The 16,238-nt window shown below is 42.5% G+C and overlaps 1 protein-coding gene across 1 annotated transcript; it reads right to left on the bottom strand.

Annotated features, from left to right (window-relative positions):
• Positions 1-615: 615 nt before the first annotated feature.
• On the bottom strand, positions 616-15,989 carry ubald2 (UBA-like domain containing 2). The gene is made up of 3 exons (XM_014193779.2): positions 15,691-15,989; positions 8,450-8,506; positions 616-3,907 (listed from the first exon to the last, which is right to left on the bottom strand). The coding sequence occupies exons 1-3, from the start codon at positions 15,808-15,810 to the stop codon at positions 3,554-3,556; spliced, it is 531 nt and encodes a 176-aa protein (XP_014049254.1). The 5' UTR covers positions 15,811-15,989; the 3' UTR covers positions 616-3,553.
• Between the last annotated feature and the right edge of the window lie 249 nt (positions 15,990-16,238).

The raw sequence follows: 16,238 nt of genomic DNA, 5'->3' as shown, positions 1-16,238 counted from the left end.
AAAGGTATTTCAGGAGAGTATTTAAGACAGGCAGTTAATCTGAATGTAAGATTTCCATTGGTAGATGTATCTTTGTTTTCAAAGATAAATGGGCCTTCATGGAATATGTGATGTATGTGTCATATGATGTCCATATAACTGTTATGCGAACATATGTTGACTCATTGACTGTCTGCAATGAATTTTACTTGTGGTACGTAAATATATCTGTACTGTTTTACACAACTCCATCACATGCATATAATTCGACTGTGAAGGCACATTTTGTGAGCCACGCTGTTATGACACACGTCAGTTTCAGACACTTAACACATTAACTGGGCTGGATACACAATTCTAACCACATCCTTCCTCAATTAACTGTCACGCTGTGTGTTTATTGTCTCTCTTATATAGGCCTACTTGTTCCTTTGTACTATAGAGACACACTATTTATAGGGATATATAGATTACTATAGTATTATGCAGTGTCATATTACTGAAGGGGTTCCCTTACAGAAAATATCTCAAAAGCAAAGTTACTATGATGTGTTCAAATGTGCCTTAGCAACCATATTTCATAAAAGCACCAACATTATTCTCCGCAAAAACAAGACCCCAGAACAACTCCAACACTTAGCAGATCATACCTTATTTTATTAAACATATAAATACACATTTCAACAGGGGAAATAAACACAAAGTACAGGAGAGAAATATCTATATAAAAAGACAGATTAGAGAGATGTAAATGAGGGTCCATGAGAAGTTCTTGGTTTACTCGTGCACTGCAAATTGCTTGGTGTTTGACTTGTTTTAGGATTTCCGTCAGGCATTCTGCACATCTTGAATGGGTGAACACGACGTTTGAAAACTTCATAACACCCAGTTTGTACAGATATCATGGGGGACCAAACGGTCTACTGTTGATCGAGATTCATGAGAGCCTTATAAAATATGTTGATGAATTCCAAAGCTGTGGCAGGAGAATGGCGACCGGGTCACATCACCACAGGAACCATAATCCCCCAACACTACTGTGTCTGGGTGTGTTAGTTACCACAACAATACTGAGGAGAAGGAGCCAGTAATCCACACAGCAGGAAACACTCATTATGGGACCAACCTCCACTCCCACCTTGTTAAAAACACAGAACTGGAAAATCACCAACCAAAACTCATGCAGTTGACAACAAACATTCCCCTTAATAGAACACATGAGTTAATGAATGAGGTGGTGTTATGAACACCCCAAGAGGAACCGCCGTTGAGTTTCTAATATCCATCTGAAAAGATCCATGGATTTAGAACCAGCTCAGACTACATGGCAGCACAGTGGAGAAGTGTCCCTTCTTTCTGGTGACATTGACAAGGGTCCACATTGGCCAGGTGGCATCTGTCCAACATTACATGACTGTCCATGTTGTACATTATAAAATCCTCCTCACAAGGTCACAGCTTGACAAATGTGATTTTACATGTATTCAACCAGAGGGAAGAAAGAACATGTGAATATGATTGTGATTGTCTGAGTGAAGACGTGGCAGGCAGGCATAATATAAAAACATCATTTAGTGAAGGCATGAATGAATGTGACATTATTTCAGATAAAGTACCCTCTGTATACAACTGTAACCTGTTCAGACCTCCCTATTCCCTCTTCATTGTGATAATTATAATGAGAATGATTGTGAAAATGGCTATCTTTCCATCTGTCATCATTGATAGATTTGCAAATGTTCTGACATGGGCTGTTGTATGAAGAGCTCACCTATAAGTAAGACTCTGGGTTATGAAGCATTGTTCATCAGTACACTGAATCTCATAATATGTAAACATTGCCTGAACAATCATTTAGTAAATATTTGCAACCCGTACTAAATTCATAACTCTATAGTTGACAAGACACTCATTTCATTATCAGTCAATCAAGTAATTCCACTATTCTAACGGAGGGAATTACACACGTTTTGAGCACTAGGAGAGATTCTGCTAATCTGACCCATTGAAACCGACTGTTTCTGCAGGGAATACATTCGGCCTCTCCCATTTAACCAGAGGTAGGACCAGTTGATCTTCTGCTAGAGGTTGTGTAGTAAATCACTGAGTGGGCCTCTACTCCCCATAGAAACCTGAAGAGGTAGCCTACTGATGGCTCACACCCATCTATGTTAGTCAAAACATTTGCAAACCAGATTAAATTCAGTGTTGACAGCATAACTGAGATCTCAATCTCGTCCCCAGCCAGGTTACGGAGTTCAACATTTTTGCACTTTGTTTCTGCTGAGCCTTTATTTACAATGGAGTTCAGAAGATGTTTCCATAATTGTTACTGAAAACAAGTTTACATTATCAGTCAAAAGAAAGTTGACTAGGCAAGTCAGTTAAGAACAAATTCTTATTTACAATGACGGCCTACCCCGGCCAAACACGGACGATGCTGGGCCAATTGTGCGCCACCCTATGGGACTCCCAATCACGGCCGGTTGTGATACAGCCTGGAATCAAACCAGGGTCTGTAGTGACGCCTCTAGCACTGAGATGCAGTGCCTTAGACCAATGCGCCACTCGGGAATCCTTTGACATCCATAGGTAGAAAATATTCCCAAAAACAATGATAAAAATGCATCAGCCTTTAATCTGGCTTCAATCTTCCTCAAATGATTGCATACTTTGCTGTATCTCAACACAAACTGAATTACAGTATTAACATTTCTTTACACGTCTCCTTAAAACACCTCTGATGTCAGCTTTCAGACACTTTAAACCAAAGCTTCGAGTCCACACATACTGAAGAGCCCACTTCTCAGACACAACAGCATGCAGTGGAGCCACTGAGTCAAGTTTCACTAAGCTACATAGTACTTACAAAATAGACATTTTAAAAAGGGATACATGGCTACATGAAACTTGACAAAATGGCTACAGTGTTTGTTCATGATCTGTACTATACAGATACCACAAACAATATTGAAAACATATTTTTTCTGGGCTATAAGATCAGCTGAGAACACAAAACCATCATCATTTGTGTTGCAGTCCCATTTTGTTTTTGTCTGCTGGTTATTGTGAAATCTGGTCACATCGCTGGAGCGTTATTGAACCCCAAGGGAGAGAAGAGTTTTAAAAACAGCCAATGATCAAGCACTTTAGCAGATCACATGGCTCCTATCCTAAGTAAGTGCTCTGCTGGGTCCAGGGCTCGACTTGCATTGACGAAGAAAACTGCATTTCCCAGAGTCCTTTGGGGGGGGGGTTCAGAGACTCCACCCCCTTCGTTATTCCACTTCCTCATATTGTTATTAGTGGTTCTCCCCCGGTTCTTCCCAGGCTTTGATGAGTTATGATGAAGAGAGAGAGAGGAAACAGACGTCCTCCAAAGAAGACATTGTTCATCGTCATTTTAGAAAAACAGAAAGAAAGGAAGGAAAACAACAGTAGCGTGTCTTTTCCCCTTGGCCAACAAGACCCTTTAATCCTGACAGCCAACCCCCCTAGTAGATTCATTAGGCTGCACTCAGCCCAGCCCAGCCCAGCCCAGCCCCCTCCCTCCCTCCCACACTTGGGTAGAGTCTCATCTCTGGCCATGCAGGACCGATACAACAGGGGTCTGCTGGGCGCTGCCGGGCTGGGACACAGGGGGCCACATGGGGGTCTGGTGCATGTGGTGATGGTGCTGGTAGTGGTGCATGTGGTGGCCTGTGGGCGAGGAGGGGGGCAGCCAGACGGGCTGGTGGTTGGGGGGTGATGAGGCCCAGAAGGATCCGAAGCCAGCTGTGGAGGAGGGGGGGGAGCAGGCCATGGACACCTGGGTGGGACCTCCGCCCCCGGAGCTCCCCGAGCAGTCAGACGCCCTCAGCTTGGAGAACATGGTGATGGTGTCGGGGAAGTTAGGCGGCGTGGCTGGGGTGTTCCTTGGAGTGCACATCTGGAAAACAGAAGACACGTGGGGTTTAAAATGAGTGACTTACATTGAGTTGAATGCAAACACTTCATTAACACATTATGTCCCAATTATTTGGTCCCCATGGGGTGCTTCCATTGCTGCTGCCTGCTGTGAACTGTATGTACCAATAGAAGGCATGATTGGTGAGTTCATAAAACAAATAGCCTAGACTAGTTAGTTAGTTACTGTTGTGGGAGGCAGTTCACTTGTAGACTTGGGCATTGTGTGCAGTACAACTGCTGAACATTTGTGAAGACAAGGTTTCTAAACCCTGCAGCCAACGACATCCATTCACTGTGGTAAACATGGCAGCTTAACATGCTGTGCAGTTGCACAAAATGTCAGATGTCCCCACTGAGGCCATGAATTACTTCATAATTTGTAAGACTGAGTGTGGTGCCTCAGGATAGAAACACCCCCACCACCAACAGGGATCAGGTAGCAGGCTAGCAGCCATTACAAGACGGAGGACTTCTTAGCATTGCAGGAGGTCAGGCCTGTTTTATTTCTAACACACAGCCATGGCCCCGCTGACATGAGGGTCACGCAAGCACCCGAAATGTGGATCTAATAGTATAAAAGAGGCGTCTAAAGTTGAAAAGGTAAATTGATTAGGTCACCAAACCAGATTAGAGCCTGGGGCAGGCATGGTCATAGCTAGCTAAGATACTAGACATTTTGAAAGTGGAGGGAGCAGAGTGTAGTGCAGCATACAGTATAGTATTGAAGTGAGGAAGTGAGGCACAGTCTTAGTGTTGATGTGAGGTGACAAGTCTGTCAGAGTGAGCAGCAGCTGCTCCAGTTAGGAGATGGACAAGCATGGTTTCAGTCTGTCTGGGTCTGTGATGGTTGACCACACTGAAACTGCCTCTCCTGCAGGACCCAAGATGGTGGTCCATACAGGGGGTTTCCTGTTTTTCTTGGGAGAGATGTGACTGAGTTTTGCTTTAAGCTGTGAATTATTCAACTTGTTTGTTATGGAAATCAATAGTAAAGGAGATATTCAAATATGACATCTAGTCAAGTGATCAAATGTAGCTATAAAGCAATGAAGTCGACCCATTAGCAATACAGCTGCTTAGACTGTCCAGATGCAGCTGTAAGGCTTGGTCCTAGTGAAGCAGTGAGTAGGTAGACAGAACAATAACAACCCTATGCTGGGAAGTGTTTAGCTACAGTGCTGTGCTGGGAGGGTGGGGCTGGGGCCTTGTCTAGCAGGTTTGGCTGAGAGGAAGGGCAGGTCTGGACTGGACCCCATCTGCCTCCCATATGACACCCATCGTTAAATAAAACACATACACACATTCACAAGGGAGTTTGAACACTACGTTCTTTCAAGTTACAACTGTTGCGATATCATCCTTAATGTTTACAATAGTGGTACAGCTAGTAATAGTGGTAGTGGTGATAATAGTAGTGGTGATAATAGTAGTAGTAGGGATAATAGTAGAAGTGGTTATAATAGTAGTGGTAATAATAGTAGTGGTAGTGATAATAGTAGTAGTGGTGGTGATAATAGTGGTAGTGATAATAGTAGTAGCAATGATAATAGTGGTGGTATTGATACTAGTGGTAGTAGTAGTAATAATAGTAGTAGTAATAATAGTAGTGGTAGTAATAATAGTAGTAGTGGTAGTAATAATAGTAGTAGAGGTAGTAATAATAGTAGTAGTGGTAGTAATAATAGTAGTAGTAATAATAGTAGTACTAATAATAGTGGTAGTGATAAGTAGAAGGATAATAATAGTAGTATTGATAATAGTAGTGGTAGTAATAATAGTAGTAGTAATAATAGTAGTAGTGGTAGTAATAATAGTAGTAGTGGTAGTAATAATAGTAGTAGTAATAATAGTGGTAGTGATAAGTAGTAAGGATAATAATAGTAGTATTGATAATAGTAGTGGTAGTAATAATAGTGGTAGTAATAATAGTAGTAGTAATAATAGTAGTAGTAGTAGTGATAATAGCAGTAGTGATAATAGTGGTAGTAATAATAGTCATGGTAGTAATAATAGTAGTAGTGGTGGTGGTGATAATAGTAGTAGTAATAATAGTGGTAGTGATAATTAGTAAGGATAATAATAGTAGTATTGATAATAGTAGTGGTAGTAATAATAGTAGTAGTAATAATAGTAGTAGTAATAATAGTAGTAGTAGTGATAATAGCGGTAGTGATAATAGTGGTAGTAATAATAGTAGTGGTGGTGATAATAGTGGTAGTGATAATAGTGGTAGTGGTAGTAATAATAGTAGTGGTAGTAGTAGTAGGGATAATAGTAGCGGTAGTAATAATAGTAGTTGGGATAATAGTAGTGTAGTTGGGATAATTGTAGTAGCAGTAGGGATAATAGTAGTAGTAGGGATAATAGTAGTGGTAGTGATAAAAGTAGTGGTATTGATAGTAGTGGTAGTAATAGTAGGGATAATAGTAGTGGTGATAATAGTAGTGGTAGAAGTAGTAGAAGGGTTAATAGCAGTGGTGGCAAATAGTAACGGTAGTAATAATAGTAGTAGTGATACTAGTAGTGATAATAGTAGTGTAGTAAAAATAGCAGTGATAATAGTAGTGATAATAGTAATAATAGTAGTGATAATAGTAGTGTAGCAATAATAGTGGTGATAATAGTAGTGTAGTAATAACAGTAGTGATAATAGTAGTAATAATAGTAGTGACAATAGTAGTGATAATAGTAGTGACAATAGTAGTGTAGTAATAGTAGTACTACTACGACTACCACCACCACCATCACAACTACGACCACCATCACAACTACGACCACCATCACAACTACGACCACCATCACAACTACGACCACCATCACAACTACGACTACCATCACAACTACGACTACCATCACAACTACCATCACAACTACGACTACCATCACAACTACCATCACAACTACGACTACCACCAGAGTGCACTACCCACTTTCCATGAATTACATTATGTACAGAGTAATGAAAAGAAACAATGTCATTCAACTGGTTGTGGCTTCAATTCATCAGATTGAGTACATATTAAACTGATATAGGAATGTCATCCTCTCTAGGACTTACTTATTAGGACTTGTTTTCTCAGGTCAAGTACTAGGCCTAAATAAATAAAAACCCAGCCCCATGTTAACAACAAGCAATGCAACCCTGGATGTCAAGTGGTTGTGGAAATGTGACCCTTCGGTGTAGCTTTAAGGCTATAAGAATCCCTCACATATACACATATTTGTTCTCCATGTATAGTCAATAGTGTTTGACTGAGGGCAGTGTTGTGTACACTATTGTTGCTACACTGAGCTCTTTCTTACCCACACCCACTGTTTCCCCTTCGGCTCCCCCAGGAGAGTACAGAACGAGAGAGAGAGAGAGAGCGAGAGCGAGAGAGACGGAGGACTAACACCGGCAATACATGGAGATGGCTTGCAGCTGCTGATGACTGACTCTCCACTCTCTCTATCCTTAACAGCCCTTCCTCCTCCTCTGTAGCAGATAGCTCTCTTACATCACTCCTCCTCCCAGCATGCACATGCCCGCCTCACACACAAACACACATGCACACACACACACACACAGTCGCAAACACACAAACACCCTCCAGCGGTATGATGTAATGGCTGCACCGAAAATAATAACAAACCCTGGCCCCCGCCACTCACACACTTCCTCTCTCTCAAGCTCGAACATGCTCCTCCCACCCAAGAGGAAGGGAAAGAAGAGAGAAAACCAAAACAGTGTTGTAGCAGCAGACCAGCAGCAGACAGATGATAAGGGGATGGCTGGGTTCAGTGTGCACGTCAACACTGCATGCTCACAGCACAGCCTCCATGTGGTAAACATTACATTACATTTCCAGCTCGCCGCTCCAGGGCTTTTACTGGTCAAATGAGGGAGCAGAAATGGTTTCATGCACGGACCACATGATCACTATAGCCGTTAGGGAATAGCATTGCGTAAATTGGCTTGGGCCAAGGACAGGGGCCAGCCTTGTGCCATTGCTTTCATCGCAGTTAAATTAGCTATTGGGTCCCAGCTACTTCGCTGTGCCTGACATATGGAGTTGGCATAACAATGCATATTTTCATGAAATACATGTTGAAGGAAAAGGTTTCAAAATATTGTGTAAGGTTTAAGAATTCATGATATGAAACGCGTGTTGCACTAAAAAGCATGGTGCCAGTCCATGTGGCAGTATATCTTAAGTAAGTTTACCCTAAAAGGCTTGGGCAGTGTTGAAAACCAATAAGTACCGTGGAGTAGTACAGCAGGATGTAGACTATACTACTCAGGAGCGATAACTCCAGTGATGTCACTCTGCCAGACACAGCTGTACTACTATGCCCATGGCTCTAGTCCTGTCCTGTTGGTGAATCTGTCCATCTGTCTGTCTGACTGAAGAGGAGGAGCAGACTGGCCTGGTCACTGACGCTGCAGCCATGCCCTAAATTAGCTCCCTGAACACACTGACAGAATGTAATACATGCCGTAAGCCCTTTTTTCATTTTTTTAGGGGGAACAAAATGCACTTACCATCTGGTGGTGGTGACTAGGGATGTTGGCCTCCTGGAAAAAGGAGCTTAAGGCTGTCTGTGGAGGGAGAGAGAGACAGAATGAGGGGAAGAGAGGAAATTGTGTGTGAGAACATTGTGAGCACTTGAACTGCCATTAGCGGTAGGGTGGACCTTTGACTGTTCGAGTACTCACATTATTTTTTTCCTGAATATTCGGGGAAAAAAACGACTTTTAGAACACAAGGCCCACACTGGAAAAAATGTGTACATTTATCTATGCCAACAGTGCGCAACAATGCGGAATTTATCATAACCATTATTAAAGATAACAAATCCTAATTGCCTCATATATACACACTGAGTGAACAAAAACATTAAGAACACTTTTCTAATATTGAGTTGCTTGCGAACAACCCCCCCACCCCCTATTCCCTCAGAACAGCCTCAATTCATCGGGGCATGGACTCTACAAGGTGTCGAAAGTGTTCCACAGGGACGAGGACCCATGTTGTCTCCAATGCTTCCCACAGTTGTGTCAAGTTGGCTGGATGTCCTTTGGGTGGTGGACCATTCTTGATACACAAAAAAAAACTGTTGAAAATGTAAAAACCCACCAGCGTTGCAGTTCTTGACACAAATCGTCTCAATTGTCTCCGAGCTTAAAAAACCTTATTTAACATGCCTCCTCCCCTTCATCTACACTGATCGAAGTGGATTTAACAGGTGATATCAATTAGGGATCATAGCTTTCAACTGGATTCATCTGGTCAGAGCAGGTGTTCATAATGTTTTGTACACTCAGTGTATATTCAATCAATTAATAAACAAGTGTCATTTAAGATACATTTTCTGAAACTGTAATATCAACTGGTTATATTATATATTGGAACTCAATCTTCAAAAAGGTAGTAAACGCAGCAGTGTGGCACTTCTTGTAGAAGGCTATAGCTGTGCAATGGCATAGCCTTGTTTTGTTAATTTAGCAGACAAGACTCTTATTTCCCGAGCCGTTATCACAGTCAAGACACATCTATTATATATTAGCAGTTAAGAGCGTTGGGCCAGTAACCAAAAGGTTGCTGGTTCGAATCCCGAGCCGACTTGGTGGGAAGAAATCTGTCGATGTGCCCATGAGCAAGACACTTAACCCTAATTGCTCTGGATAAGAGCATCTGCTAAATGACTAAAATGTAAAAATGTAACATAACAGAATAAAATAGAACCAAATAGTGCGAAGTGATACACATCTGATCATTTGAAAAGGGTTACAAACAAAAATATGTATTTTTGGGGGGGGATATACACAGTGGTCTAGTTTATTCTGCCTGTTCTTTGGAATTTTCTAAATGGAATAACAATTCCACTTTGAACACTGAACGGGGATGAATTATGACCATGACATCTGTTTGGTGAGTAGGCCTAGGCTTAATGATTCTGATGAAAATAAGCTCTGTCTTTATCAAGCTAATGTTTTAGCATATTTCAGAGTAGAACCTGTCTATGTTTATAGGGGGGGTATATATAGCCAAGGCTAAATAATTCTGGCACTAGCAGTTCGCAAAGTGGGGTCATGACTAGTTACCACAGCCACAAGGTCAAGCTCCCGAATGGCGCAGCGGTTTAAGGCACTGCATCTCAGTGCTAGAGGCGTCACTATAGACCTTGGTTCGATTCCAGGCTGTATCACAACCGGCCGTGATTGGGAGTCCCATAGGGCGGCGCACAATTGGCCCAGCGTCGTCCAGGTAAGGCCGTCATTGTAAATAAGAATTTGTTCTTAACTGACTTGCCTAGTTAAATAAAAAATAAACTCTGCCTGTTTCTACAATGTCTCTTCTTAAAATCAGATTTTAAACCTAACCCTTAACCCTAACCTTAACCACACTGCTAACCCTTAACCTTAAGACCAAAAAGCAAATTCTTTGTTTTCATGAATTGTTCCGTGCAGTCAATTTTGACTTTGTGGTAACTAGTGACAACCGCAAAGTAGCATAATAAAGCGGAAAATGACACAATTATTACAAAATTATTGCGCATTGTTGGAACACATATTTCCCAACTTCAGTCAACCAGTCCATTTTGAATTTGTGATAAATCTGACGTCATTTGGCAAGGAATGTAGCTTGTGTATCCCATCAGTTAGATACGTTTTTATAGGCATTTATTTCTGTAGGCCTAACGGGAGCTTGTGTGTGCACTCAACACGCGTGTGTAGAGGGAGCGGTCAGAACACAACTGAGTGAGTGAGACAAGGAGGGTAAAGGGAATTTAGGGAGCAGAACTGTGTGATGCTTGGCCTGGTTTCTTTTTTTTGTGTGTTACGCAAATGCACATGTACAAATTGAACAGAGTCAAAGCAAATTGACATTGTCTTCAATAAAAAAAATTGAACCAAATAGTTTTACAGTATAAAAAATGATAATCTCTGGTTAAAGACTGAGTTTTGATGTACGTTCAAGTACTCATGCCCATCCTTAGTTTGCGGACCACAAAACAGTAGTAACACATTTCACCTTCCTTTCCGCTCACACTGGAGAGCCTGACCCCCATCCCCCTCTGCTAGCATCGGCCTATGGGTCAGTTGGTACGAGTAGATCACATGGCTCTGGGGTTAAAACTATTATCCTCCACTGTCCAAAACAGGGTTTGTCAACCACGCTGAGAGAGAGGCAGTGGCAGACAGGCTAATGGCTCAGTGAGAATGTACACACTACACAGGCTTGTTTAAAATCATAATTAGCATGGAAAAGAAGATCGCTAGTACCCTAGTACTGTTCCTTTACTTAAAACTAGTGTTTACAACTCAGTGACGTGAAAACACTTTAGGCTATATAAACTACCGTGAATAGGGTATGTGCTATATGCTCAGGGACAATTCACATAGACCACAACAAAACCTTGTTTGTGACAGCCTTCCTCTGACGGGCTATGAGGAAACACAATGTAAACAAGTAGTCCTACTTTCAGTTGCTTCCCTTGAACACAAACAAGGAAGTCCATAGGCTACTTCTATTGTTTCACTCTGTTGTGAATACAAAGGCCAGCCTGGTAAGGACACCATGGTCCAGAAACAAAAATACACTGATACCAAAACATATCCTTAGTAGTTTATCAGATTTTATTGCAAGATACCGGTTTTATGATTCACGTAGTCTGACTGGCCCATGATTAATGTTCTTTTTAAGAGGTGGAAAATTGACAAATGCTGTGTCATTCCTTCGTATACAAATCGCCTCAAATATGAATGTGTCTTAGTAACTGGATTAAAATAATTGCATGCAGCCTACTACTAAAATGACAGCATGTCTAGCTAAACCTTAGTCCCTTGCCTAGCCTCCATTTCCCTTCACTAAAATCTCTCTTTGCGAACACTTCAATGAATGTGTGGTTTCCCCTCACGGCTGAAGCCGGCCCCCTCCCCCACAAACCATTTTCTGTGGTTGTTTGACAACAGCAGCAGTAGTGCTGGAATGTCTGCTGCTCAACGTGACACACATATCAACATGAATGTGCTGCACTGCCATTGTCTACCAGGCTGCTGGGATCACACTGCTCTTTGTCTATTTATGTTTTTTAATGTTAAGGGTGTTTCTGTGTACATCCAAGACCATCAACAACGGTTCCGTTTCACACACAAATTATGTAGGTTACAAACACACAGTGCAACACCATATCTAAGAGCATCGGCATAAAGGTTTCAGTACTACTCATGGGCTTTAAGTGAGAGCATCCATTACCTTACGGAGCAGAGAACCTAGCAATGGAGCAGAGAACCTAGCAATGGAGCAGAGAACCTAGCAATGGAGCAGAGAACCTAGCAATGGAGCAGAGAACCTAGCAATGGAGCAGAGAACCTAGCAATGGAGCAGAGAACCTAGCAATGGAGCAGAGAACCTAGCAATGGAGCAGAGAACCTAGCAATGGAGCAGAGAACCTAGCAATGGAGCAGAGAAGAGTCATGACAGTGTTGCTTATGTAACATGACTGACAGAACACTGCAATGAAGCCCAGCACTAGGCCTATATAAAAGCAGAAGAATTGAACAGGCGTCTAAATGAGGGCACAGCAAACAATAACAAAAACATATTTTAAAAAACAGCCTGAAATAGAAATAGGATAAATAAATATAGGTGAACACAAAAAGAATACTGAGGGTGATACGGAAGAGTGCAGAAGAAAGAAGTAATGATGGTGTAGTAACAGGGATAATGAGGCTGAGTGGGGGCTGTGCCCTGAGGGAGTGACAGAGTACGGAACATGCCCATGGACACGAAGACACAGCCTACCCTGCAGCCAAGAGCCATGAGCAGACACGACGACACAGCCTGCCCTGCAGCCAAGAGCCATGAGCAGACACGACGACACAGCCTGCCCTGCAGCCAAGAGCCATGAGCAGACACGACGACACAGCCTGCCCTGCAGCCAAGAGCCATGAGCAGACACGACGACACAGCCTGCCCTGCAGCCAAGAGCCATGAGCAGACACGACGACACAGCCTGCCCTGCAGCCAAGAGCCATGAGCAGACACGACGACACAGCCTGCCCTGCAGCCAGGAGCCATGAGCAGACACGACGAAACAGCCTGCCCTGCAGCCAGGAGCCATGAGCAGACACGACGACACAGCCTGCCCTGCAGCCAGGAGCCATGAGCAGACACGACGACACAGCCTGCTCTGCAGCCAGGAGCCATGAGCAGACACGACGACACAGCCTGCCCTGCAGCCAGGAGCCATGAGTAGACACGACGACACAGCCTGCTCTGCAGCCAGGAGCAGCCCAGTGAGAGGGACATTATACTGACATCATAGAAAGATGACTAGCCACAAAGACATTCAATTAACTAATAAAGGCTAACATTTTGAGATTGTATTATACATAAATATTTTATATAGAGAGACTCTACATATACGCATACAGTATATACAATATGTATACACAATATATTCACAGAGAGCACAAAACATTAGGAACACCTTCCTAATATTGAGTTGCACCCCCTTTTGCCCTCAGAACAGCCTCAATTCGTTGGGGCATGGACTCTACAAGGTGTCGAAAGCGTTCCACAGGGATGCTGGTCCATGTTGACTCCAATGCTTCCTACAGTTGTGTCAAGTTGGCTGGATGTCCTTTGGGTGGTGGACCATTCCTGATACACACGGGAAACTGTTGAGGATGAAAAACCCAGCAGCATTGCAGTTCATGTCATACCATCAAAACGGTGCGCCAGGCACCTACTTCCATACCCCTTTCACAGGCACTTAAATATTTTGTCTTGCCCATTCACCCTCTGAATGGCACACATGCACAATGTCTCAATTGTCTCAAGGCTTAAAATCCTTCTTTAACCTGTCACCTCCACTTCATCTACACTCGTTGAAGTGGATTTAACAAATAACATTAATAAGGGATAATAGCTTTCACCTGGTCAGTCTATGTCATGGAAATAGCAGGTGTTCCTAATGTTTTGACCCTCCACTCCTTAGCCAACAGCACCTGGGGGAGCTCAGCTCAGCCATAGGCAACTAGCCCTTTGACCTTGAGCCGGACAGGTTACCCAGAGGAGGCTAAGTTGTCTCTGCAATGCATCTGCTCCAATCAAGCTACAGGCTGACTCTGCTCTCAGAAGCTTGGGAGGACCTGAGCAGCCTCCTCAGCCCCTTCAAACCACCTGGCCCAGCCACTTCTGCTCGAGCATAAGCACTAACAAAAGCTTGGCCATTAGACAGAGCGGAGGTGTGTTTGGGAAACCATCTGGAAAGAGAGGCCTGAAGCCTCAGATCTTCTCAGCATCTCTCTGTTGTCCATACTTAGGGCCCTGTTGAATATTTCAAACCAGTGGCCAGCTGAGTTTTTCAAACAGGAGCGGATATAGCCTACAAGGCTTTGCATACTTTTCATTATACATTACTCTAAGGTGTGCTTCAACATGAACTGGATTTTTCTTTCATATCATGTAGTGAATTATTTATTCACTAAAAAGGTATGTTACTATTATGCTCATTCAAATTACAATTCCACCTTGCTGCTCTGGCTGAAGCCATGATTGAAAAGGGTCACGCTGTGTATCAGCTTAGAAGAAACGCCTGTTCATATGGTGTGCATCTCTGAGCCAGGACTAGGAGTACTGGATATGAACAACTGGAAGGATAAGGCACCGTAATCTGCCTAAAGATAGATATCCCCTATGAATACTCCTGGACAAGAGTACGGTCAATCCAGGAGCTCCGCTGTGTACCCTTCCACTGACCTTGTTCAACAAGCAATCATAAACACAATGTTCTTTAAATGTGTGTTTGTGAGTGTGTTTATTGGTGCACTACTCTTACGTAGCCAAATATGGAAAGTAATAACTAGTAGAAGCTTGTTCCAAAATTGGAAGTGTGTATTGACTGGTCATAAGTCATACCAGCTGGGACTGAGGTATGAATTGCTGTGTGTGCAAGCTATGTAACATACATGCTATTACACTAAATAGCCTACACATTTTCAGAGCAGCGGCGATATTCAAAAAACAAAGGCAACGTTTGAGACACCTTTTACTTAGTACAACAATGGGGTCTGGACAGGAAGAGCCTCTGCGTGTTTTGTGTGTCAAGTCAAGAATGTAAACAAAGTTTACCTTATGGATTCAAAAACCTAAACCAGGTATTTTCTTTTTGGACACTCCTATTCAGACATAATTGATGGAACGCGCTCTAACGTTACATTATCTAGCTAATTCGCTCTCTGGATAGTTAGTTAGTTAGTTAGTTAGTTAGTTACCAAAAGCCGGTTGCACTATTACTGTATCTAGCTAAATTAGACGTTCGAGATTGATTATGTTCATATGGCATTGAAAGAAATCGGATCAGACTACTATCAACTGCAACCATGGCTAGTTAGATAATGCAAATTTATATTGAATAGGGTCAAAATGAAAAACCTAACATAACATAACCAACGTAACCAATACAGATATCAAAACAATAACGTTAGCAGCATCAATTTCCCATACAGTTAACGTTAACTGGTGTGAACAGTCAAAGCAGAAATTCGATGGCAAACACCACATTTCCTAATGTTAGACCAGGTCTTCCGGATTATTCACCGTAAAAGCATGGTCGTATGACTGGGTTTACTTACATGGTTGTAAAAAAAATAAATAAATCGCCTTTCACTAATTTCGGAGAACTTCTCCTTCTTTGCCTTTGTTAGTTAGCTAAAGTGGCTAGTTAGCTGCATCGCTATGAAACCAACATATAAACACACACATCGCATACCTCGAATTGCCAGTGAGCTGCTTGAAGAAGCTGCTTCGCTTGATCAGCAGCACAACCAGCAGTCAAAACAAACTGGTTGATCATCACTTGATGCCTGAGTTCGTCCATATTCACCGACATAACCGCTTTTCACCCACCTCAGTTATTTTATCGTTGAAACCTGGGAAAACAAAGCCTCGTTTTTGTTCTTCAAAATTTCGAAATCAATTGCTCAAACCTGACCCTCCTTACCACGCTCTACCCTCGCCTTCCAGTAACAACAAATATGTCCATGTCATCACCAACAACAAAGCCAAGCACAACAGCTGATTGGATAAACAAGTCAGCAAGATTGTACGGGCTGGTACACCATTGGCTATCACGCGAGCCAGCAAGCGGTTGGAGTAAGGTAATTACAAGGTACATATATTCATGGATTGGATACCAGAGGATGAGTAAATCACACCTATTGGCTTATTTCTATAAGAAGGTATATGAGGGTCGTGCTATAATTGGTCAATTTAGAGATAACGTATTGAAAAGGTCCAGGATTGGTATTTCTATTGTAA

This window comes from Salmo salar, chromosome ssa06 (genome assembly GCF_905237065.1).
Source record: "Salmo salar chromosome ssa06, Ssal_v3.1, whole genome shotgun sequence".
Lineage (NCBI taxonomy): Eukaryota > Metazoa > Chordata > Actinopteri > Salmoniformes > Salmonidae > Salmo > Salmo salar.
Note: the sequence above shows the minus strand (reverse complement) of the source record. Positions and strands in the feature narration are given on the sequence as shown.